This window comes from Grampus griseus, assembly GCF_964374135.1.
Source record: "Grampus griseus genome assembly, chromosome: 11".
Taxonomy (NCBI): Eukaryota; Metazoa; Chordata; class Mammalia; order Artiodactyla; family Delphinidae; genus Grampus; species Grampus griseus.
Genome location: NC_139005.1, coordinates 85,042,174 through 85,066,425, shown reverse-complemented (window position 1 = coordinate 85,066,425; position 24,252 = coordinate 85,042,174). Strand labels below are relative to the sequence as shown.

Below are 24,252 nucleotides of genomic sequence, written 5' to 3'. Positions count from 1 at the left end.
TCCTTCATCATTCGGTTTATAGAATTGTCTCTCCCCAGAATGTTGTAGTTCATGTTTTTCCAGGCATGATTTTTAAAAAGTCTTTTTCTGAGTTACAGAAATATATAAGTATAAGGACTCCCAACTATAACTGGGAAACTTGGAAAGAAGGTGTGCCAATGTCATCTTGTTTTCCAGTAGTGTAAGAATCCTTTGTCCTGTAAGCTTAGAGGTGACAACAGTGACCTGACAGACTCCAGTGAGGTTCTAATGCTGGTGCTCTGTGTCCTCCAGCAGCTCCCTGTGCTTACATATTAAATATGTAGGTAGCTTCTTCTAAAGTTAGACAATTGTCCATGGCTTTCCTATATGGAAATCAGAGAGACTGACTTTGGAAATATTTTTAGCTCATTTTCCTGATCATCCAATGTTAAAAATCATTATCCAGCAATGCCCACCAGTCTCACTAAATTCTCAGATCTTTTTAGATCAAAGAATTCCTCTTGAGATCTATACACACCCATATTAAATCCCTTTTAGCCTAATAAATATGTGACATATCTCTTACTTATCCCAGAACTTCTCTTAGGAACCTAAGTAACAGCAGGGTAGGGTAAGACAAAGGTGAAGCTTGTATTTCCCCCAGAGGCTTATTAAATCTGCTAAAATCTCTTTCCCTTTCAAAGCCTCCCTCTCACTTTGACCCAATTTGAGAAGGGGAGTGAGAGTATGGAGAGAGATGTAAAGGTGCAATTTTATTTAGTCATTTGTTAAAATATTTAAGTAGCAGCTAAATGGCTGATATGGAAGAGAGATAAAGACCCAGTCTCTGACCATCTGGCAGAGGGAGAGGAATAACAACACTAACGAGTAAGGGCGCAAGAGCTTTTAGGCTGCTATGACAAAAGATTGAACAAAGGACAGTGGGGGCATAAGAAAAAGGGGTCAAATCTACCTAGAAATGAAGTATGTCAGGAAAGGCTTCAGCAGGTTGGAGACCTTTACCTAAATCTTGAAAATATGAATGGAGACAGGTGGGAGTGGAAAAGGGGACTGCAGACGAAAGGAGGTGCATAAAAAGACAGAGAGCACAGTCTGACAGAAACTAAAAAAACGTGAAAGTGTCAAGGGAGTGGTTTAAGTTTCAAATGACAAGATTAAGTACAATGAAAGAATTCAATGGATTTGGGAAATGAGACGTTATCCCTGACCTCTGCTAGAGCCATTTTGATGGAGTAGCAGGACAGAAGACTGGCTGCTATGAATTAAAATGAAAAGCATAAAGAAAAAAAAAATTAAGAGTAAAGAAGACCAAAAAAAGGTGACAACAACTTTAGTCTGTTTCTTGGAGCCATCTGCCTTTTTACTTTCAAGCATACTAGTTTAGTTACAATGAAGGTTAGATAGGCTCTACATTTCTATCAGAAAATGACTCCCAAACACAATCCACTAAATAAACAAGTTTTTAGACAAAGTTCATTCTTTATGAGCCTGCCTGTATCATTTTAAGTGAATGATACAACATCAGCATTTCTACAGATTTACTCTGCCACCACTAATTTTTCTTCCATGTAGTTCAAAATAAATAACACCTGTAATTGCTTATAGTAGAAAAGGTGCTTTATTTTACATGTAATTGGTACACAATATATAAAACTGCCTAAAATTAGTCTTGGAAAACATAACTGTCAGTTATACCTTAAATGGTCAAGGACCAAGTCTATTTTGTAACCTATTTCATTTATGATCAGATGACTACAGTAATTTTAAATACTAATAATCTCTTCATATCCAATGTTACAAGTTATTTTTATGCTACAAGTGCTGCAATTTTTAAAAATAAAAATATCTCCAGTTATAGTAGACCATATATCTAACTGGAACAAATCTTTGCTAGTCTACAACTCTTTGAAATAATGGATCAACAGTTTCACCTTCTTACAGATGATTATATGTATGCAGTTGGGTTATAGGGCAGGGGGCCCTCATACATGCAATTGGATTATTTCTGTTTTTTTTTTTAATGCAGATAAAAGTGAGTTTATAATACCCTATTTCTAGTTAAGTTGCCAAACAGTTTACTAAACTAAAATGAAGCCAATACAATATTTTAGAAAACATAATTCTAAGAGCATGCAACAGCAAAATCTTTTTACTACCTATGTGAACCAAATCTGCAGAGTCCAGGAAGAGGACTATGGCACAAAGGCTTGTACATCTGAATTGCTTATCCAGCTGGGAGGAGTAAAGAAAGTAATTTAACTCAGGGTAAATCCTTTTATGAAAGATACCTGCATGTTATAACCCACTGCTACACAAAGGGATCTTCACGTAGAAAATGTGCAAATCATAAGAAGCTAAATGCACTTCTCTTGTTATTTATCCCAATCCATTCTATTCATAAACACATAGCTCAATGATCTCTTATTAACTATTAATGTGAAAGCCACAGATATTTCCTAATGGCGTCTTTCAGTCACCAATCATTTATCAGCGATAAACGTGATTACTACTTAATGTACAAATGTGAAAAAATGGTAAGAAACTGGGCTGATTCTCAAAGTAAAAACATGTTATTTTAACAAATCCCTTGGTATAGAAAGACTGCCTTTCTCTCTAGAAAATAAGACATATTTTAGAACCACAGGTTCATATTCACCTCCTAGTCTAGAAAAGAAGAGATATTTAAACAAAGTAAACTAAACAAAATACTAAGTAGGTATAAATGTACACACTCAAACAAATATTCTATTCTTTGCTTAAAGTCAACTTATTCCTTGTCATTAAGAGAAGTGCTTCAAGATGCAAATTGTTAATTAATGCAGAGAATAAAGGGTTAAAAGCCAGACCTTTTCCTAATAAAGCAAACAGATCATTAAAATGATTGGGCTTGAAACACATACTTACTATAACTTTCCATAGTTATTCTTTTTATAACTAAACGCACACATATACACAACAAACCCTAGCATTTAATATGTGCAAAATTGCTTACCATTTATTTTAACTTTGGTTAAGTACTTCTTTAGCCTATATCAGACATATTATGGAAGCTACACAAATGATTACAAACATAATAATGAGGTAAGTTAAAATTCTACTAGTGCAAAAAGCAAGCATATGCCAAAAGCAAAGCATATGAGTTAAACAAATGCAGAATGAAGCTCTCATCAAGGGAGGTGCTGGGATAACAAACCAGAGAAGCTCCTTGTAAACACTGTTTGTAAAGTACACATTTAAAGATTAAGGATTCATATAGCCACAAAAAAGGTATTCTAACAACACCACAGTAGTGCATTTATTTTACCTTTAGAGTTTGGAAATCACTCATTACGTGTCTAACAGTTTGCATATTTTCTTCAAGAGAAAATTAGTGAGACACATTAATTACAAATACTGTAGTATAAAAATCCCAGTTCTTTACAAAAATTATATATTAAAATATTCTATACACTTTTAAATTAGTAACTGGAACATACATATATATCAATTCTGCACAATTAAATCCATCTTTGCTTGGAGTATTATACATGAAGTTTGAGGACACAGCTACTCAGTCAACCTAAACTGGCATAAGGTTACATGGTATAAAATGACAGACCTGTGCCCCTGCAGTTACTGCAGCTCTTAGTCTGAAATATCTTTTCTGCAATTATTGCTCTGTATATTCATTCCAGATTCGAATAGGCAGTGGAACCATGAAACGTCTAAAAGGTTTAAAACAAGTTACCTGTAGCAGAGTATCCATAATGCCTATATGCATCTTTAAGGTTGTAATGGAACCTGAGGAAGCTGTCTAATGCTTATATTTCAGTTGTAAAAAAGTTTATACAATTTCAAGGTAAAAACAATGCAAAAATAAAACATTTAGAGCATTTACAAAAATCTTACAAATGTTTAAAACACTATTTCAAAACTCATGTCCAGTTAAGGTGCTTCTTTCTTTCTTCAATAAGAAGGACATACTTTAACTTTGAATTTTAAACTATGAACATTTTAATTTCAGCAAAAGTAAAATTAGATCCATTGAGACAGATGTTAAAATGTTTAGGGATATACTTTACTACTGATGAACATACAGAATTTTACTGCTGAAAGGGACCTTAAAGGTAAACTCTTTTAACTCCCTCATCTATTAATCAGGAAATTGAGGGCCAGATAAGTTAAGTGCTTTGGCCAAAAATATATTCCAATATATCAACCTGGTATGAATCAAGAAAATCCATTATCCTTTTTGTATGTTGCCATGATTCTTGGAAAATGATGAAAATTCAAAAGCAGATTTCTGAACTTGCCTTTCTTTTTTTAACTTCTTAAGCTCTGTGCTAACTGTAGATAAAGAAATGAATCAAATGGCTACTAAAATCAGTATTACAAATATTATCCAGTAGAAGATAGCTGTTAGAGGACCACTGCTCATATAGAATAAAGTTAGAGGGAATACTCAAAGACAGGGCCTTTACAATGTAGAGAACATTTACTATATAAGACAGCACAGTGTACAACAGCCAGTTACTAGAATCATCTCAATAACTCTAGGATGACTGAGTTACATGGCCTTTATAAAAGATATTGGAGTAATAAAGCCTTCTAGCTTTTATCTTAATTTTACTATTTTCCTTTATAAAAGAGCTATAACTTTAAGGAAGAATTCATATACTAGTTTTCAGAGAGGCTTTGCTTCTTTTCTACTTTTATTTGGATCTAGAATTGAGCAAATACATTTTAAGAACAACTTACAAACTCAAATTCATAACTGCTAGAAATACAGTCAGAGAATACTCTTTTAAATGACAAATCTTCAAAACCAGTTACTAATAAATAATCATCACAATACCTTCAGTTTAAAAAAAATCAATTTAAAGGTGCTTTTTTATTGTTACCTTGAAGCCATCGAACTTGTGTAGCTGGTCCATATCCCTTTTCATTCTTTGCCGATATTCTGAACACAATGGCAGGCCTGGATGTATAATCAATATGTGCATTTGCAAGTTGCCCAGCAGTTACTATACATGATGTCTTTAGACCACAATAAATCCTCATAAACACAAGCTGACTTGGATTATCTTGTATTTGTGCTGTGCGGATAGCCAAGTAGGCTGAATATTCCAAAATATTTCCAGAAGGTGAAGTTGGAGGTTCCCAGGAAAGATGGATACCCTCAACATTCTTGAAGAGTGGGGGAAAAACAAAAACAAAAACAGGTAAAAGTTCTGAAGTTTTCTCTAATATCACTTATTATGTTGAGTCTATCTTTAGAACACAAGACGTTTTTCACTAAAGTAACTGCATTAGATGTTAGAACTTTTATTGTTGATTTTTAAAAACCAAACTTAATTCGATCTATAGTGTTTAATTCATGTGCTTTTAAAAAACATAACTAGGCTTAAAAGTCTGCCTGTACTACCCCAAGAAAGGGATTTTTCTTATCTGAAAGCAGACCTTATCTTCTCTAAATAGGGATAGGACCTTAGGATAAAATATAATCCAATTAAATGTGTTCTATTAAAATTCTCCAGCACAAAACTTTTTGGTTCCATAATAACAAGAACAAAGCTAATATTAAGAAGCATACACAGATTTCCCTGACCTTCTAAAATTTGGATGCTGTAATTCTGCTTGAAATTTTGGTCCTTAAAAATATCATGAATGATTAGAGAAAAATATTTAAAAAATTTTTAATCTACCCCTTTTAGATACCTCTCATTTCATCAGACACTAACAAGAATCTCTAAACTGATAGTTTTACTTCATGTACAAAGTCTCAGTAATTTAAATCATTAAGTCTTGACCTGATGTCTCACCTTTGAAATTCTGACTGCAGAAGGAGCTCCAGGAAAACCGGGAATACAAGTTTTAAATTCACTGATTTTGCTGAAAGGGCCTATTCCACAACCATTGATGGCAGCAACCCTGAATCTGTATCCTGTGCCTGGAACAAGATCTTGTTTCTTAAGTAAACTGTAGTCAGGTACATCTGCATTTCCTATCTAAAATATAATATATGCAAAAGTCAAAGAAAAGATGCAATTAATTATTTTTTCATTAAATAACAAAACTTTTAAAGAATGAATTATGTTTTAGGGTTGTAGTTCACATTATTTATTTTCCTCTTTCATACATGGAATGAACCCCCCCTCCCCCAAAACAAAAGTAACTTACGCCCATAAATTGGTGATTCTCATCCAGAGGAAAAGTGCCTTTCCAGTTGAGAATCACTGGCTATAAAAAGAAATATAAGGGTATTCTGCACATGAAGAGTATGGAGATAGAAAAAAACTGACCACTATAAACAAGGTAACAACTATCTCCATGTAAACTTAACGTGGAGTAGAAACCTCAGAAAATTTACTGTCAAACAGTCTAGCCAGGAACAATACCCTTTGGACACAGGCAAGCAAACTTGATAGAAAAGGAATGACTAGCACGTAGTACAGAGCATTTTAATAATTAATATTCAGCAGATGCTGAAAAAATGTTAAATTAAATAATTGGACTGCATACTCTGCATAAGAAGATCATAACATCTACAACTTTCAAACAATTTTTACATATTCTCCCTAACTCTCACTACACCACTGTGAGACAGGTAGTGCCAATGTACCATCCCATTTTTTTAAGGAAGTTAGGTCATCTCCATTTCACAGATGAGGAAACTGAGTCTCTGCAAGGTTAAACAAGTGACTTGTCCAACGTTACACTGTCAAGTACTGGAACTAATGATTCAAATTCAAGTTTACTGGCTCTAAATTTTATGTTCTTTTCTTTCTTTTGGGAAAAACATAGCTACTAGGCCCTTAGATAAGGATATTTCCATGTATATGAAATCAAACTACAGCCAGAAATTTTGTTAGGCATAATACCAACAAATTATTAACTAGGATATCTATTTTTGTCAAGAATTGGAAGAATTCAATATGTAAAAGTGAGACACCAGAAGTAATATTAGAGAAACTAAAATATAATGATAAATAATATATTCCCCATTAGTAAGATCTTTGGGAGATTCAAACTGAATATGTATTTCTTTGGCAATTCCCTCTCTGAAATTCCCCATTCCAGAAAAATATTAGTTCAATATGCTTTGGAGCTGTTATCTATTTCATAATTCTTAGAGGGTTAATGTCTCATCTATATATATGAGGTCCTCTTTAAGGGACTTTAGAATTAAGGGAAAATTAGATTGTATTCAATAGCATAGGGGTTTTTAAACTTTTTAAACTGTGAAATTAGGAGTAACAAAAGTTCTAAGTAAAAAAATGTTCTTTAAACATTCTTTAAACACACCAGGTAACAAAATTAGAGATATTTCAAAAAATCTTTATCTGTACTGGCCAGACCATATCACTTATGACTCAAAATTCAGCCCAGTGATTGTATGAGATTTTTTAAAATAACCTGCTTGTGATATATTCTATAAAAAGAGTCTTAAAAAAGAATACAAGATAACTATATATAGAACTCGCAATTATAGATTGTAAACAGATCCCAATTTCACTCATTCGAATGTCCTGAATCAGGATTACTTTTTAAAATCTCATTCTTGAGGCTTATAACTAACAGTGTAGAAAGTATGTCAATAGCTACCTTTGAGATGCTTTGCTTCCCTTTTGGCAGCAAATAAAACTGGCTCACCAAAGCTGTATTATTTTTAAAAATTCCTACATCACACCACTGTCGTTCTCCTGCTTTCATTGTGGCCACTGGATTTGAAGGAGTCTCTTTCTAATTTCAGAGAAAGAAACATTTATGAAGACTCTTACTGAACATACAAGAAATTTCAAGATTTAATAATCCATGCAGTGATCTACAAGTAGGTATATGGGTAAACACCACAATAAATAGCTCATAAGTAAATAAACTCTTAACAGATTAGGTCAACTGACAGTGAAACAGGGTTGCCAATTCAAACATAGGGAGTGACAGGCATTCTCCAAGTCAGTAGCTCTGTGCTATCAACCTAGCTGGAGTTAGCATGCTTTCCAATCAGTGATACGTTAAAATGCCAGCTGTTTTATAGAACATTGTCATTTCAGAGACTCTCTCAGAAAATGTAATAATCCCTTTAATGTGACACTACAACTTGCTCCAAAAGGAGCAAATAAGGAAAAATTCATTCCAAGCTGGCTTATTTCTAGATTCAAAAACAACTAGCAGAAATTCAGTGATCTTTGCACTTGAAATACCTGTGATTCTCCAAACCTAAAAGGAGAAAAAATGTTCAAAACTAAAATGCAATTTGAATATAATTTATTATATACTAAAGAGGAACAGATTAAACAGTTTTACATTTTTACCTTGCTTTAAGACTAATAAACTTCCTCTACCTTAAGCTACTTTTAGTGATAAGTGAATTATACTTAACCCTGGAACTAACCTTTTTAAGCCATCTTCTTTATAAATGAGACACTGTTTCCAGAAGCTCAAAACAAATGTGCACTTCAGTTATTTATTTCTGTCTTGAATATATAACAGCAGAGGTACATGCTTATAATTCACATTACTTGTTACTTAGGCTATCACACATGACAAAGCGAGCTAACTAGAAGAGTCTTTAAGGTTTTTAGAAAAGGAATAGCTTTAAACTTGTTTTCATTTTAAAGTTGTAAAAACTCTCTTCAACAACTTTTATAAAACAACTGGCTCCAACTGAAATAACAGATACCACTCTGGCTGATGCATTGTAAAATAGACTTAAGAGATAAAAATTCATTTGAATAATTCTTCTCTGAGAAGAGTCTAAGAACACTGGGACTTAACATTCTGGAAAGGTGAAAGCTGATGAAGGTAAATACGGAATCAAAAGCCATAAGATCATGACTGAAAGAAAACTACAACTATAGACTAATCTTGAAGATTCTAAAAGGTAAATTTTAGGTCAAATAAAAACTCTTGCTCATAGCAATAAAGTTAAAATGACTGAGAATTTAAAAATAAATTTAAAGATATACACAAACACATGTATTCATCTAAGTGAAACAATCTTAGTATACTATTTGTGAGGCACATTCCTAGCATTTAAATTTGGTACCAGGCAGACTAATTCTGGCCTTCCACCAAAAAACCCAATGTCAGCGATTGTTGGGATACCCTACAGGTATGCCTGACTCGGTATTGCAATATTCTGTTGTTCTCCTATTAAGTAGTTAGCAATAAAGCCATTCAAGTTTTATGTTTTATGACATGTCCTTTTATTCTTTAAACCATTAATATAATTTCAATATATACACATATGTATGTATACACACACATTTCTGATTATTAAAGTAACATTTTATTACAGAAAAATCCTGAAAGCATAAAGAAGAAAATTAAAATTATCTCTGGCCCCACAATCTGAAGAAAGTCATCTAGCATCGTAGTGCAGATGTGTGGGGACTCACGTGAGAGTGTGAATGTACACACTGTGTGTGTTTTTAATAAAATTGGGAATGCAGTATATATATTTTGTCCACAGTTTTCCACTTAACATTGTACTGTGAACAGTTTTCTCTTTAACCCTTCATTTTCCAATCTATGTCAAACAATTACTAGAGGATACCCGAGTCTTTTCCTGAATTTATGTTAAAGGTGCTCAGCATTTAAAGCATATTTAACCGTCTGTAAACATATATCATGTCCAGGTAATATACTTACAGAAAATGGCATCACTGCAGCATGTGCCTCTACACGGCTGATCTTAGTTGCAGGTAATGCACATGTTTCATCAACTAAAAATTAAACAATTCATCAGATAAGACTTACATAATCACTTATCAAACAGATATATTAAAATATAATTATAAATATACAAAAAATCACAATAATTGGAAATATGGACCCTCTAACTTGAACTAATTCACAAAGTTCATTTTTTAAGGATTTGATGACTAGTTGGAACTTCAGAGAATGTTCACCAAACATGAAACACAATTCCTATTGCAAAAGAATAAAATGAGAATTTACAAAATCAGAAATCAATCAAGCTGGGAGAATTGTTACTCCACAGCCTAGAACTAATCTTTTCTAAGGAAAAAAATTTTGCAGAATAAGTTCATGGTAGGAAAGATACATTCTGATTGTATTACAGTGTGTGCTAATTTAACTATTTTATGTAAGGTACCTTATCCTTTTATATTTGATTCAATCCAAGATGAAATGCAATTCCCATCTAAAACAAATACGTTTGATGAATTTATATACAAAAATGGTTCAAAATACAGTATGTGAAACACATTTCAAACCTTCAGATTTGGTACTGAATGTTGTTAGTGAAGTTTCATCTTTAACAACTGCCCCATTTGTACTGGATGATTCAGTTTTAATGGTCTGCTGGGTTACCATAGTTTGTGCGTTGGAAACAGTACTGGATACAGAAGTTTCAGGGATTACTGTTCTTAAGTCCAGGCAACTACTTAGAACACCTATATTTACTGAAGTGTGAGGACCTAAAATTAAAGGGAAAGGATTAATTATTAACATAACACCTGCAAATAACTGCTGTATCTTGTAGTTCTTGTCACCCAATTCTTGGCATTTTCAATTTTAAAATCGTAAACGTGAGCACCACGAAAGTCAGTCATATGACTTAACCATTAGGCATAAAATATCTAGAAAAATAAAGTGCATTATATCCATAACAGATTTCCAACTTCTCAGCTCCTTCTTCCATTCTAAACACTGAATCACTGTTCTTGAACTCTACTCAGTCATAGATCAAATGGCCTTTCCTCCCATTTTAGGAAAAGAAAAAGAGGTGATCAGGCATGAATGCCACCAATTTTCTGCCTTTTCTTGTCCTAAACTAGAAATGTATTTATGATTGTGCCCAACCCCTCTGTCCTCTCTTCCATTTCAGATGATGACTTCTCTCCTAAGGAAGTTTAATCTATTCTCTTGTGCTCTTGGTCCCATTCCTTCTGCATACTTTGGGACCCTCTTTTATCAATCATTCCTTTCTTTTTGGTGTTTTCAAATTCTTCTTCAGTAGTTTTGGCCCTCAGTCTATAAACATTATAAACAAGTATTCTCCAGTTACCATCTCCCCTCGCTAACTTCCTTTAGAGCAGTCTCTACTTCCTTGACCTCCCCAAATTTGATCCAGCACACAACTCTAATGAAATGGCTCTGACAAATGTCAAGGGATACTTATTTCTAAGGGATAGTTATCTATTTTCATTTACTTGACTTCTCTGCAATGTAAACAATCCTCACCACATACTCTTTTTTGAAACTGTTTCTGTCTATGACTTGTATTCACTCATGCATACATCATAAATGCATAGTCATAAACAGTGATGCCCACTATACAGGTAAAAAACATGATACCAATCTTTTTTCCTAACCTTCTTGGAATGCCTTTTCAATCTCTTTAGCTGGCTTCTCTTCTTCAAATGACTCTTTAAATGCAGGTGTTTCTAAGCCTTTTCTTTTCTCCCCTTGCATATTTTCCTGTTGTTTTAGCTACCATTCACGAATTATACATCTCTCAAATACATGTCCCAGGTGCAGTGCCAGGTCCTGAGAATCCAGCAGTAAACAAGTCAGACAAGGTCCCTGCTCTTGTGGAGCTTACATGTTAGATACTCTTAATTTCTAAATTTATACTTCTAGCCAAGAACTGCCTCATAGACTCCAGACCTAAGTATCCAACTGCCTATTAGAAATCTTTACCAATATGTTACTCAAGTGCCTCAAAAACAGTAAGTTCAAGGTTGAACCTATCTTATCCCCAAATCTGTTCTTGCTCCTGTATTTCCTATCTTCATCAACAACTGAATGTCCAACCCAGAAAACTGGGAGCCATGTTCAACTCATTTTTATTTCTCATATCTAACCAGTTTCCAAATCTAATAGGTGCTACTTTCTAAAGGTCTCTGAACTGATGTATTCTCTCCTCTCCATCCCACCCACTGCTTTAGTCTCTATGCATCTCTTGGAGTCCTAAAAGAACCTCCTAACGAGTCTCCCAACCATTTCCTATTATAACTCTTCCTGAGGGTGAGGCTAGAATGTCCTTTCCAAAATAAAAAACAAAAACTAATCGCGGGGCTTCCCTGGTGGTGTAGTGGTTTAGAAACCGCACGCCAATGCAGGAGACACGGGTTCGAGCCCTGGTCTGGGAAGATTCCACATGCCGTGGAGCAACTAAGCCCATGCACCACAACTACTGAGCCTGTGCTCTAGAGCCCGCGAGCCACAACTACTGAGCCTGCATGTCACAACTACTGGAGCCTGCGCACCTACAGCCCATGCCCTGCAACAAGAGAAGCCACCACAATGAGAAGCCCACGCACTGCAATGAAGAGTAGCCCCTGCTCGCTGCAACTAGAGAATGCCCACGTGCAGCAACGAAGACCCAACGCAGCCAAAAATAAATTAATTAAATAAATTAATTAAAAGAAACACAACTAATTGTGTCACTCTTTCACTTTTGAAACATACAAAAAAAGGAAAAAAGAAAGAAACATATCAGCTACTCCAACCTACAGAGAAAAAGCCCAATCTCCTCTTGTTAACCTGAAATTGGGTAACCATTCATTCACACATTTGAATATCTACTATGTGCCAGACACTGTCATTGTACAACCACTCTTGTTTCTCCATTTGACTAATATTAATTTTATCCAAATTGCCTTACAAGTAGGATTCAGAGTACATTAAGATTCTCAAATCTCATATTTGTTTTCAAGAGTATAAACTTCTTTATATGATAGACATAGAAAATCACTATAAAAAAAATTTAAACTGACGTCCAAGACCAAGCTTTTATAATTTTGACCAAATGATTCCCTTATATCAGAAAATCAACAAAACAAAAGTGCTCTCCTCTTCCACAAATAATAAAATTAGAAAAACTATAGGAAATTATTTTCCTTGAATACTTTAAGGTCGTAATTTTTTCAAATTAAAAATAAAACCACATATTCCTACGTCAGGGATATATCAGAATGAGATTTATAAAGTAATTTTAGACAATGAAATCAGAAGCAACACTTAATATATCTCGAATGGTATCAGAATATTCAAATTAAATACTTTAAAATATAAGGATCACCAAATTACAAGCTGTACCATGAATTCAACAGGCTAATCAACAGTTTCATAAATGAACTACCTTTCTGGGGATAATCCAGTTACTTGGTAAACAAATATGTATTTATTTATTAAGTGATTACTATTTACCAGGCATGAATCTGGGTGCTGGAGAACTTTACGTGAACAAGGTAGACAAAATCCTGGCCCCAAATAAATTACTGCAGATAGTTATAAGTGCTAGGACAACAGGGTAATGGAACAGTGATACTGAACACACTGGCCAATCTCAAATGGTACACAAGAGCTCGCCTCATTTAAATTCTATAGTTAATAACTAATCTTTACTATTCAGGTAAGTTCTTGCTTGGTATCTTGACATCATTCTAATTAGGGTTAATATGGCAGGTATATATTATATTTTGAAAATGGATCCAAACCATATAACATTTACTTTTTCAAAGACTCTAAAATTTTTACCATTATTATAAAAAGCTTAAGCTTTATTTAGAATGCCATCTTTATACCTTCATTTTTCCTTAGCATATCCACCACACAACTGTTATGATTAGAAGCGTTAGTTGCCAAAGATGAATGTAAAGTGGCATTAGAATCAGTTGATGCTTTGAGTTCTGGTTTGTTTTTCAGTGAAGTTCCTTTCATAGCTGTATGTTCAGATTTTGCACTGTTCATTGTATCACTGATCTACAAGAAGTAAAATAATTTATTGTAGCAAGTAATGTTCAATTAAATAGAAATACATGTAAAAAACAAGCAAAATAATTTATAACTTAAATGTTTTGAAAATAAATTTTCCAAAATACAAAACAGTTTAAATAATATTCTTAATTTGTACAGGATTATACTTTAAATTTTGTAATAGTTTAAGGAAACAATTTCTTTCCATTTAATATTCATTCTCAAAAGACCAGTTCTGAAGGGAAAAGGAACAATACATTTTCAGGGAAAAAAAAAAAAAATCTACATTTTTACAAGTGGTAGTTAGTATTCAAGTAAATACATACGTAACATAGGTGACAACACCCAAGATACTGAATTTAACATTCAAATTTTCTTAACAAGATCAGACATGTACACTAAAGATTTTACGACTCCTAAGAGAAAAATCTCAGTTATATGAAACCTTCAAGCATATGAATTATTCTATATGACTGAGTTTTCCATATAGGCTTCAAGATTTAATACATACATATCAATATTCTTCACTATTAAACAGTCTAGATAGGAATCTTCCTAATTACATTTGTTTGTCTTCTTAAAGACACTATAACAAACATATTTAAACCTTTTGATAATTCAAATCATCAATGTGAACATCAGTTATTATATAGCAATAATTACAGGTCTACTGAACCATAAAAGTGATCTGGCTTCATTCTAATACCCCAATATCGTTGCCTCTTTTTTGTTACATGTTTTTTGTTACTTTCCTGTCTCCACCTTTAATGTCAATTATAACTATATTATCAATTATAATTTCTCATAGCTCTAAGAATACTTGTCCATAATATGCCCTCTACTTCCCTTCTAATTGATAGTGATTGTGCTACTGTTAATAAATGATGATGATGACAGCCACAACCATCAAGGAGCATTGTATTATGTGACAGGCCTTGTGCTACATAGTTATAAAGTCTGTATCTCATTTAATCTTCATAAGAATTCTATAAATTGGATAAAATCACCCCTGGCTTACAGATGGAAAAAAATGAGACTCAGAGAGATCTTAAATAACACACCCAGGGTCAGGCAGCCAGCAAGTAGCAGAGCTAGAATTTGACCCTAAGTTTATTTCACTACCAAGTCTCCATGTTATACTATCTGGGAAGCACAGTAAAGCAAAGTGCAAGAAATGAGGTATGACTTTATAAAGCAGAAAAAGCTAAAGCTAAGAGCCTATAGGTGGAAAGTGACTGAGAGGTGAACCGGTTTTGCTGAAGAGCCCAGAAAGGCTTGGAAATTGGGGGCATCAGGTTCTTTGGAGGCTGAAGTGCAGAGTGCAGAACACCAGAGGACCATCATATAGAAGACTATATAAAAAGTGTCTGCAGCCCCAGCTCTGCTCTTCCAGCATACAAAGGCAGACAGATTCCTCACCTCCATTCGAACTGAAGAAGGGAGATAGGTAGAAAGATTAAAATGGGAGTCTCTGGACCATGGTACAGAGTCTCTCTGGTGAGGATGGAGGAGGGGCACCGATACTAAAAATGGGGATTAACTGAAAGTCTGCATACTGAACAGAAAGACACTGCCCTCTCTGCATTAAGCTCCCAGAATATTGATAGCCAGGCTTAGAGCCCTTAAGCAAGAGGTTGGAGAAGTCTCAGGGGAAACCCACTGGTTCACAAGATAAGATACTGATATTTGTAGATCCTCACTCAAAAACCCTCATTAAGGTCTACTAATCAAGCATGCCCATAGGCATAGAGCTGCTATGGTCTGACATGTCTGTGTCCCCCACAAATTTATATGTTGAAACGTAACCCCCAAGGTGATGGTATTAGGAAGTAGCTTTGGGCTGTGATTAGTGCCTTATAAAAGTGGCCCAAGAGTTTTGTTGGTTTTTTTTAAAACAGATTGTGCAAGATTGTTTTCACAAAAACTTGAAAAATTCACAAGTGGATCAGCAGTGCATGAGCACCCCCTTTTCCTGATGGTGAACGCCAACACTGTGTGGCTGACAGGGTCTTGGTGCTCCAGCTGGGTGGCAGGCCTGAGCCTCGGAGGTGGGAGAGACGAGTTCAGGACACTGGACCACCAGAGACCTCCTGGCCCCACGTAATATCAATCAGTGAGAGATCTCGCAGATCTCTGTCTCAACGCTAAGACCCAGCTCCACTCAATGACCAGCAAGCTCCAGTGGTGGACACCCCATGCCAAACAACTAGCAAGACAGGAACAAAACCCCACCCATTAGCAGAGAGGCTGCCTAATATACTAAGTTCACAGACACCCCAAAACACACCACTGGATGCGGTCATGCCCACCAGAAAGACAAGATCGAGCCTCACCCACCAGAACACAGGCACCAGGTCCCCTCCGCCAGGAAGCCTACACAACCCACTGAACCAACCTTACCCACTGGGGGCAGACACCAAAAACAATGGGGAACTACAAACCTGCAGCCTGCGAAAAGGAGACCCCAAACACAGTAAGTTAAGCAAAATGAGAAGACAGAGAAATACGCAGCAGATGAAGGAGCAAAATAAAAACCCACCGGACCTAACAAATGAAAAGGAAATAGGCCGTCTACCTGAAAAAGAATTCAGAGTAATGATAGTAAAGATGAGCCAAAATCTTGGAAACAGAATGGAGAAAATACAAGAAATGTTTAACAAGGACCTAGAAGAACTGAAGAGTAAACAAACAATGATGAACAACAAAATAAATGAAATTAAAAATTCCTTAGAAGGAACCAATAGCAGAATAACTGAGGCAGAAGAACGGATAAGTGACCTGGAAGATAAAACAGTGGAAATAACTACTGCAGAGCAGAATAAAGAAAAAAGAATGAAAAGAATTCAGGACAGTCTCAGAGACCTCTGGGACAACATTAAACACACCAACATTCGAATTATAGGGATCCCAGAAGAAGAAGAGAAAAAGAAAGGGACTGAGAAAATATTTGAAGAGATTATAGTTGAAAACTCCCCGAATATGGGAAAGGAAATAGTCAATCAAGTCCAAGAAGTGCAGAGTGTCCCATACAGGATAAATCCAAGGAGAAACACGCCAAGACACATATTAATCAAAATATCAAAAATTAAATACAAAGAAAAAATAATAAAAGCAGCAAGGGAAAAACAACAAATAACATACAAGGAAATCCCCATAAGGTTAACAGCTGATCTTTCAGCAGAAACTCTGCAAGCCAGAAGGGAGCGGCAGGACATATTTCAAGTGATGAAAGGGAAAAACCTACAACCAAAATTACTCTACCCAGCAAGGATCTCATTCAGATCCGACGGAGAAATAAAACCTTTACAGACAAGCAAAAGCTAAGAATTCAGCACTAGCAAACCAGCTTTACAGCAAATGCTAAAGGAACTTCTCTAGGCAGGAAACACAAGAGAAGGAAAAGACCTACAATAACAAACCCAAAACAATTAAGAAAATGGGAATAGGAACATACATATTGATAATTACCTTAAATGTAAATGGATTGAACGCTCCAACCAAAAGACACAGGCTGGCTGAAGGGATTAAAAAACAAGACCCGTATATGTGCTGTCTACAAGAGACCCACTTCAGACCTAGGGACACATACAGACTGAAAGTGAGGGGATGGAAGAAAGATATTCCATGCAAATGGGAATCAAAAGAAAGCTGGAGTAGCAATACTCATATCAGATAAAATAGACTTTCAAATAAAGACTATTACAAGAGACAAAGAAGGACACTACATAATGAGCAACGGATCAATCCAAGAAGAAGATATAATAATTGTAAATATTTATGCACCCAACATAGGAGCACCTCAATACATAAGGCAATTGCTAACAGCCATAAAAGGGGAAACTGACAGTAACACAATAATAGTAGGGGACTTTAACACCTCACTTTCACCAATGGACAGATCAACCAAAATGAAAATAAATAAGGAAACACAAGTTTTAAATGATACATTAAACAAGATGGACTTAACTGATATTTATAGGACATTCCATCCAGAAACAACAGAATAAACTTTCTTCTCAAGTGCTCATGGAACATTCTGCCGGATAGATCATATCTTGGGTCACAAATCAAGCCTTGGTAAATTTAAGAAAATTGCAATCATATCAAGTATCTTTTCTGACTACAACACTATGAGACTAGATATCAATTACAGGGAAAAAAACTACAAAATCCAAACACATGGAGGCTAAACAATATGCTACTAAATAACTGAGAGATCACTGAAGAAATCAAAGAGGAAATGAAAAAATACCTAAAAACAAATGACAATGAAAACACGACGACCCAAAACCTATGGGATGCAGCAAAAGGAGTTATAAGAGGGAAGTATATAGCAATACGATCCTACTTCAAGAAACAAGAAAAATCTCAAATAAACTGTAACCTTACACCTAAAGCAATTAGAGAAAGAAGAACAAAAAACCCCCAAAGTTAGCAGAAGGAAAGAAATCATAAAGATCAGACCAGAAACAAAATGAAAAAGAAATAAAGGAAATGATAGCAAAGATCAATAAAACTAAAAGCTGGGTCTTTGAGAAGATTAAAAAAACTGATAGGGCTTCCCTGGTGGTGCAGTGGTTGAGAGTCCGTCTGCCGATGCAGGGGACATGGGTTCGTGCCCTGGTCCGGGAAGATCCCACATGTCGCGGAGCGGTTGGGTCTGTGAGCCATGGCCGCTGAGCCTGCGCGTCCGGAGCCTGTGCTCCGCAATGGGAGAGGCCGCAACAGTGAGAGGCCCGCGTACCGCAAAAAAAAAAAAAAAAAAAAAATTGATAAACCATTAGCCAGACTCATCAAGAAAAAAGGGAGAAGACTCAAATCAACAGAATTAGAAATGAAAAAGGAGAAGTAACAACTGACACTGCAGAAATACAAAGGATCATGAGAGATTACTACAAGCAATTATATGTGAATAAAATGGACAACCTGGAAGAAATGGACAAATTCTTAGAAGAGCACAACCTTCCGAGACTGAACCAGGAAGAAATAGAAAATAGAAACAGACTGATCACAAGCACTGAAATTGAAACTGTGATTAAAAAGCTTCCAACAAACAAAAACCCAGGTCCAGATGGATTCACAGGTGAATTCTATCAAACATTTAGAGAAGAGCTAACACCCATCCTTCTCAAACTCTTCCAAAATATAGCAGAGGGAGGAACACTCCCAAACTCATTCTAGGAGGTCACCACCACCCTGATACCAAAACCAGACAAAGGTGTTACAAAATAAGAAAACTACAGGCCAATATCACTGATGAACATAGATGCAAAAATCCTCAACAAAATACTAGTAAACAGAATCCAGCAGCACATTAAAAGGATCATACACCATGATCAAGTGGGGTTTATCCTTGGAATGCAAGGATTCTTCAATATACACAAATCAATCAATGTGTTACACCATACTAACAAACTGAAGGATAAAAACCATATTATAATCTCAACTGATGCAGAAAAAGCTTTCGATAAAATTCAACACCCATTTATGATAAAAACTCTCTGGGAAGTAGGCATAGAGGGAACTTACCTCAACATAATAAAGGTCATATCTGACAAACCCACAGCCAACATTGCTCTCAATGGTGAAAAACAGAAACCATTTCCACTGAGATCAGGAAGAAGACAAGGTTGTCCACTCTCACCACTATTATTCAATATAGTTTTGGAAGCTTTAGCCACAGCAGTCAGAGATGCAAAAGAAACAAAAGGAATCCAAATCGGAAAAGAAGAAGTAAAACTGTCACTGTTTGCAGATGACGTGATACCATACATACAGAATCCTAAAGATGCTACCAGAAAACTACTAGAGCTAATCAATGAATTTGGTAAAGTAGCAGGATACAAAATTAATGCACAGAAATCTCTTGCATTCCTATACCCTAATGATGAAAAATCTGAAAGAGAAATTAAGGAAACACTCCCATTTACCATTGCAACAAAAAGAATAAAATACCTAGGAACAAACCTACCTAAAGAGACAAAAGACCTTTATGCAGAAAACTGTAAGACACTGATGAAAGAAATCAAAGATGATACAAACAGATGGAAAGATACACCATGTTCTTGGATTGGAAGAAACAACACTGTGAAAATGACTATACTACCCAAAGCAATCTACAGATTCAATGCAATCCCTATCAAACTACCACTGGCATTTTTCACAGAACTAGAACCAAAAATTTCACAATTTGTATGGAAACACAAAAAACTCTGAATAGCCAAAGCAATCTTGAGAAAGAAAAACAGAGGTGGAGGAAGCAGGCTCCCTGACTTCAGACTATACTCAAAGCTATAGTAATCAAGACAGTATGGTACTGGCACAAAAACAGAAATATAGATCAGTGGAACAGGATAGAAAACCCAGAGATAAACCCATGCACATATGGTCACCTTATCTTTGATAAAGAAGGCAAGAATATACAATGGAGAAAAGACAGCCTCTTCAATAAGTGGTGCTGGGAAAACTGGACAGCTACATGTGAAAGAATGAAATTAGGACACTCCCTAACACCATACACAAAAATAAACTCAAAATGGATTCGAGAACCAAATGTAAGACTGGACACTATAAAACTCTTAAGAGGAAAACATAGGAAGAACACTCTTTGACGTAAATCACAGCAAGATCTTTTTTGATCCACCTCCTAGAGTAATGGAAATAAAAACAAAAATAAACAAATGGGACCTAATGAAACTTAAAAGCTTTTGCACAGCAAAGGAAACCATAAACAAGATGAAAAGACAACCCTCAGAATGGGAGAAAATATTTTCCAACTAAGCAACTGACAAAGGATTAATCTCCAAAATATACAAGCAGCTCATGTAGCTCAATATCAAAAAAACAAACAACCAAATCCAAAAATGGGCAGAAGACCTAAACAAACATTTCTCCAAAGAAAATATACAGATTGCCAACAAACACATGAAAGGATGCTCAACATCACTAATCATTAGAGAAATGCAAATCAAAACTACAGTGAGGTATCACCTCACACCGGTCAGAAAGGCCATCATCAAAAAATCTACGAACAATAAATGCTGTAGAGGGTGTGGAGAAAAGGGAACCCTCTTGCACTGTTGGTGGTAATATAAATTGATACAGCCACTATGGAGAACAGTATGGAGGTTCCTTAAAAAACTAAAAATAGAACTACCATACAACCCAGCAATCCTACTACTGGGCATATACCCTGAGAAAACTATAATTCAAAAACAGTCATGGACCAAAATGTTCATTGCAGCACTATTTACAATAGCCAGGACATGGAAGCAACCTAAGTGTCCATCGACAGATGAATGGATAAAGAAGATGTGGCACATATATACAATGGGATATTACTCAGCTATAAAAAGAAACAAAATTGAGTTATTTGTAGTGAGGTGGATGGACCTAGAGTCTGTCATACAGAGTGAAGTAAGTCAGAAATAGAAAAACAAATACCATATACTAACACATGTATATGGAATCTAAAAAAAAAAAAAATGGCTCTGATGAACCTAGGGGCAGGACAGGAATAAAGACACAGATGTAGAGAATGGACTTGAGGACACGGGGAGGGGGAAAGGGAAGCTGGGACGAAGTGAGAGAGTGGCATGGACCAAATGTAAAATAGATAGCTAGTGGGAAGCAGCCACATAGCACAGGGAGATCAGCTCAGTGCATTGTGACCACCTAGAGGGGTGGGATAGGGAGGGTGGGAGGGAGACGCAAAAGGGAGGGGATATGGGGATATATGTATATGTATAGCTGATTCACTTTGTTATACAGCAGCAACTAACACAACAATGTAAAGCAATTATACTCCAATAAAGATGTTAAAAAAAAAAAAAAAGTGGCCCAGGGCTTCCCTGGTGGCGCAGTGGTTGGGAGTCCACCTGCCGATGCAGGGGACATGGGTGCGTGCCCCGGTCCAGGAGGATCCCACATGCCGCGGAGCGGCGTAGCCTGTGCTCCGCAAGGGGAGAGGCCATAGCAGTGAGAGGCCTGCGTACCGCCAAAAAAAAAAAAAAAAAAAAAAAAAAAAAAGTGGCCCAAGAAAGATCCATTGTCCCTTCCACCATGTGAGGATACAATGAGAAGTCAGCAGTCTGCAACCCTAAAGAGGTTCCTCACCAGAACTCTACCATGCAGGCACCCTGATGTCAGACTTCCAGCCTCCAGAAATGCAGGAAATAAATGTCTATTGTTTATAAGCCACCTAGGCTGTGGTGTTTTGTTATAGCGGGCCAAATGGACTAAGACATCTTCTAAGCTCATTTTTAACGCCTCACTTAAACATGAAAGGACAGCCAAGCATCACCAGACATTTGATAACAGCCTCTAACATGGAAGTCCAAGACCAAAACAAATTTTTTTTAAAAGGAGCTTGAAAAAAAGAAATAATGTTGAGAGCAGAATATAACTCCATTTTTTTTAAAAAAGCATAATTCTTGAAGAGATAAGGGAAAATATTACATTCATGAAGCAAAAATAAAATGTCATAAAAGAAATAAAGAATAAGAGCAGGCTTTTAGAGATTAAATATGTGGTTGAATATATTTAAAAATTGCATAGAAGATTTATAACATAAATGAAGAAACTTTTCAGAAAGCAGAACAGACAGAGGAAAAATAGAAAGTAAAAAGTAAAATCAGAGGATTAGTTCAGGAGGACCATCATTCAATTAACAGGAGTTTCCAAAAAAGAGAAAGAGAATGTGGAAGGAGGAAATAATCAGTAATGAAAGCCATGAGTTTCCAGAATGACGCAGCCCACTGACTGCACAGTACTGTGAATGAAGCAAAGACACACACTCTAAGGTACATCACTGTTGAAATTTCAGAGAACTGGGGATTAAAACAAAAAAAATTAGGTCACACATAAACGATCAGGAATCCGAGTGGCAACAGACTTCTTAACAGCAACACTGAATGCTAAAAGAGAGTAGGAAAATGTCTTACCATTTCTAAGGAAAACATTTCCAATACAGAATTCTATATATAACGCAGCCAAGCTACCAATCAAACGTGAACAGAGAAAAGGCATTTTCACATATGTAAGATCTCAAAAAGTTTACCTTTCATAAACCCTTTCTCAGGAAATTACTGGAGAATACCAAGAAAGAATGAAATGAGATCAATGGACTCTAACACAGAAAAGAGGTAAAAGAAACTTCCAAAGTGAAACAAATGGAAGTTCTAATCTGACAGCTGAGTAGCAGACTTAGAGAAGAATTAGTACAGACTAGAGCATCAAGACAGAGGCCCTGGGAGGAATGGTTCCGGGGGCAGGGGGTGGTGAAGAAAGAAAAAAGAGACTACCTTATATGTTTGAATATTTTGAGAGGAGTTTTATTATTTTATTGGATAATCTGAGTATTAATTAATGATAGGCAAGAAGAAAACCAAGCAAATGAAAAAGTGAGGCAGTTAACAATGCCAAGAAAAACAAAAAATTACATGAAGAAGGAACAATGTTCACAGCACACTACATGGCTCACCTATGAATATGTCATCATCACAATGTAAATATCAAATAATGATTCAACTAAACATATTTAAAGGATGTGGGAAGAGGAAGGGGAGGAAATGGCAATATTTTAAGAGATCATAAAATCTTCATCTTCCATTACTAAAGACAATTGACCTAAAACTAGAAAGTCAAGAAGTGGCAGCACAAGGATTTTATTTAAAAGCACAAAGGTGGATACCAGAAGAGAGCTAAAATATTTGAAAGTAGTTGTTTCTAGAGGCAGGATCAAGGGCAAGTAGGAGCAGAGCAGGAAACTATTGCTCTTCATTATAAACCTTGTAGTACCACCTAAATTAAAAAAAAAACAAAAACCAAACGTATATATATACATACATATAAATATATATAAATATATACACACATATATATACATATATATGTGTGTGTATATATATATATGTGTGTGTATATATATATATATATATATACGTATATATATAGTGTGTGTGTGTGTTTGTGTGTTTGTATTAGCCTCTGATACTATGTGTAATGAGACTTCAATCTCTTGGCCAGGGGTTCTTAATTCAGGCTACTGTCACAATGATATACGGAGCTTTCCTTAAAAACAGAGTTATCTGGGCATCGTTTTAAGATTCTGCTTCACTAGATCTGGGGAAAGGCATGGGGAATCTGTGTTTATTTGTTTGTTTTTTAATCTCAGAGGTGATTGTGATGTGCAGCCACGGTTCAGAACCCCTGTCCTAGGGTAATATGCTAAAAATATTAATAAAAATTGGGACTGTAACCATAAACATTCATTTACTGTTATAAATTTTTTCAACTTACACTGTTAGGAATGATGCTATTACTGCCTTGTCTGTGTGGGTCCATCCTGACTCCTGTAGGAATGGGAAAGTTCAGACTGATATGCTCTAAATTAGCTTCAAGAAAATACATTACAATCAAATATTTTTAAAAGTTACATATTAAAGGTTTAAAAAGTTGCATATTTATCAAAGTTTACCTGTTTTCTTAATAGTCTGCTTAATAGTTGACTGAAATCCTTTTTGGAAGAACATGTAAAATTAAATTTGCCTTTACTTTCCT

At 35.5% G+C, this 24,252-nt stretch overlaps 1 protein-coding gene across 2 annotated transcripts in view; it reads right to left on the bottom strand.

The window, feature by feature from the left end:
• HCFC2 (host cell factor C2) overlaps positions 1-24,252 on the bottom strand; it is a 46,708-nt gene that overhangs the window by 2,932 nt on the left and 19,524 nt on the right. The window contains exons 9-16 of one of the 2 annotated variants that reach the window (XM_082665745.1): positions 23,992-24,044; positions 13,521-13,698; positions 10,203-10,406; positions 9,616-9,689; positions 7,567-7,704; positions 5,784-5,969; positions 4,863-5,148; positions 1,582-4,308 (exon numbers count right to left, since the gene is read on the bottom strand). In XM_082665745.1, coding sequence (XP_082521871.1) covers positions 4,205-4,308; positions 4,863-5,148; positions 5,784-5,969; positions 7,567-7,704; positions 9,616-9,689; positions 10,203-10,406; positions 13,521-13,698; positions 23,992-24,044 — 1,223 coding nt within the window. In that variant the 3' untranslated portion in view covers positions 1,582-4,204. Of the gene's footprint in view, positions 1-1,581; positions 4,309-4,862; positions 5,149-5,783; positions 5,970-7,566; positions 7,705-9,615; positions 9,690-10,202; positions 10,407-13,520; positions 13,699-23,991; positions 24,045-24,252 lie in introns of those variants that run through there. The other variant, XM_082665746.1, reaches the window with a different exon arrangement.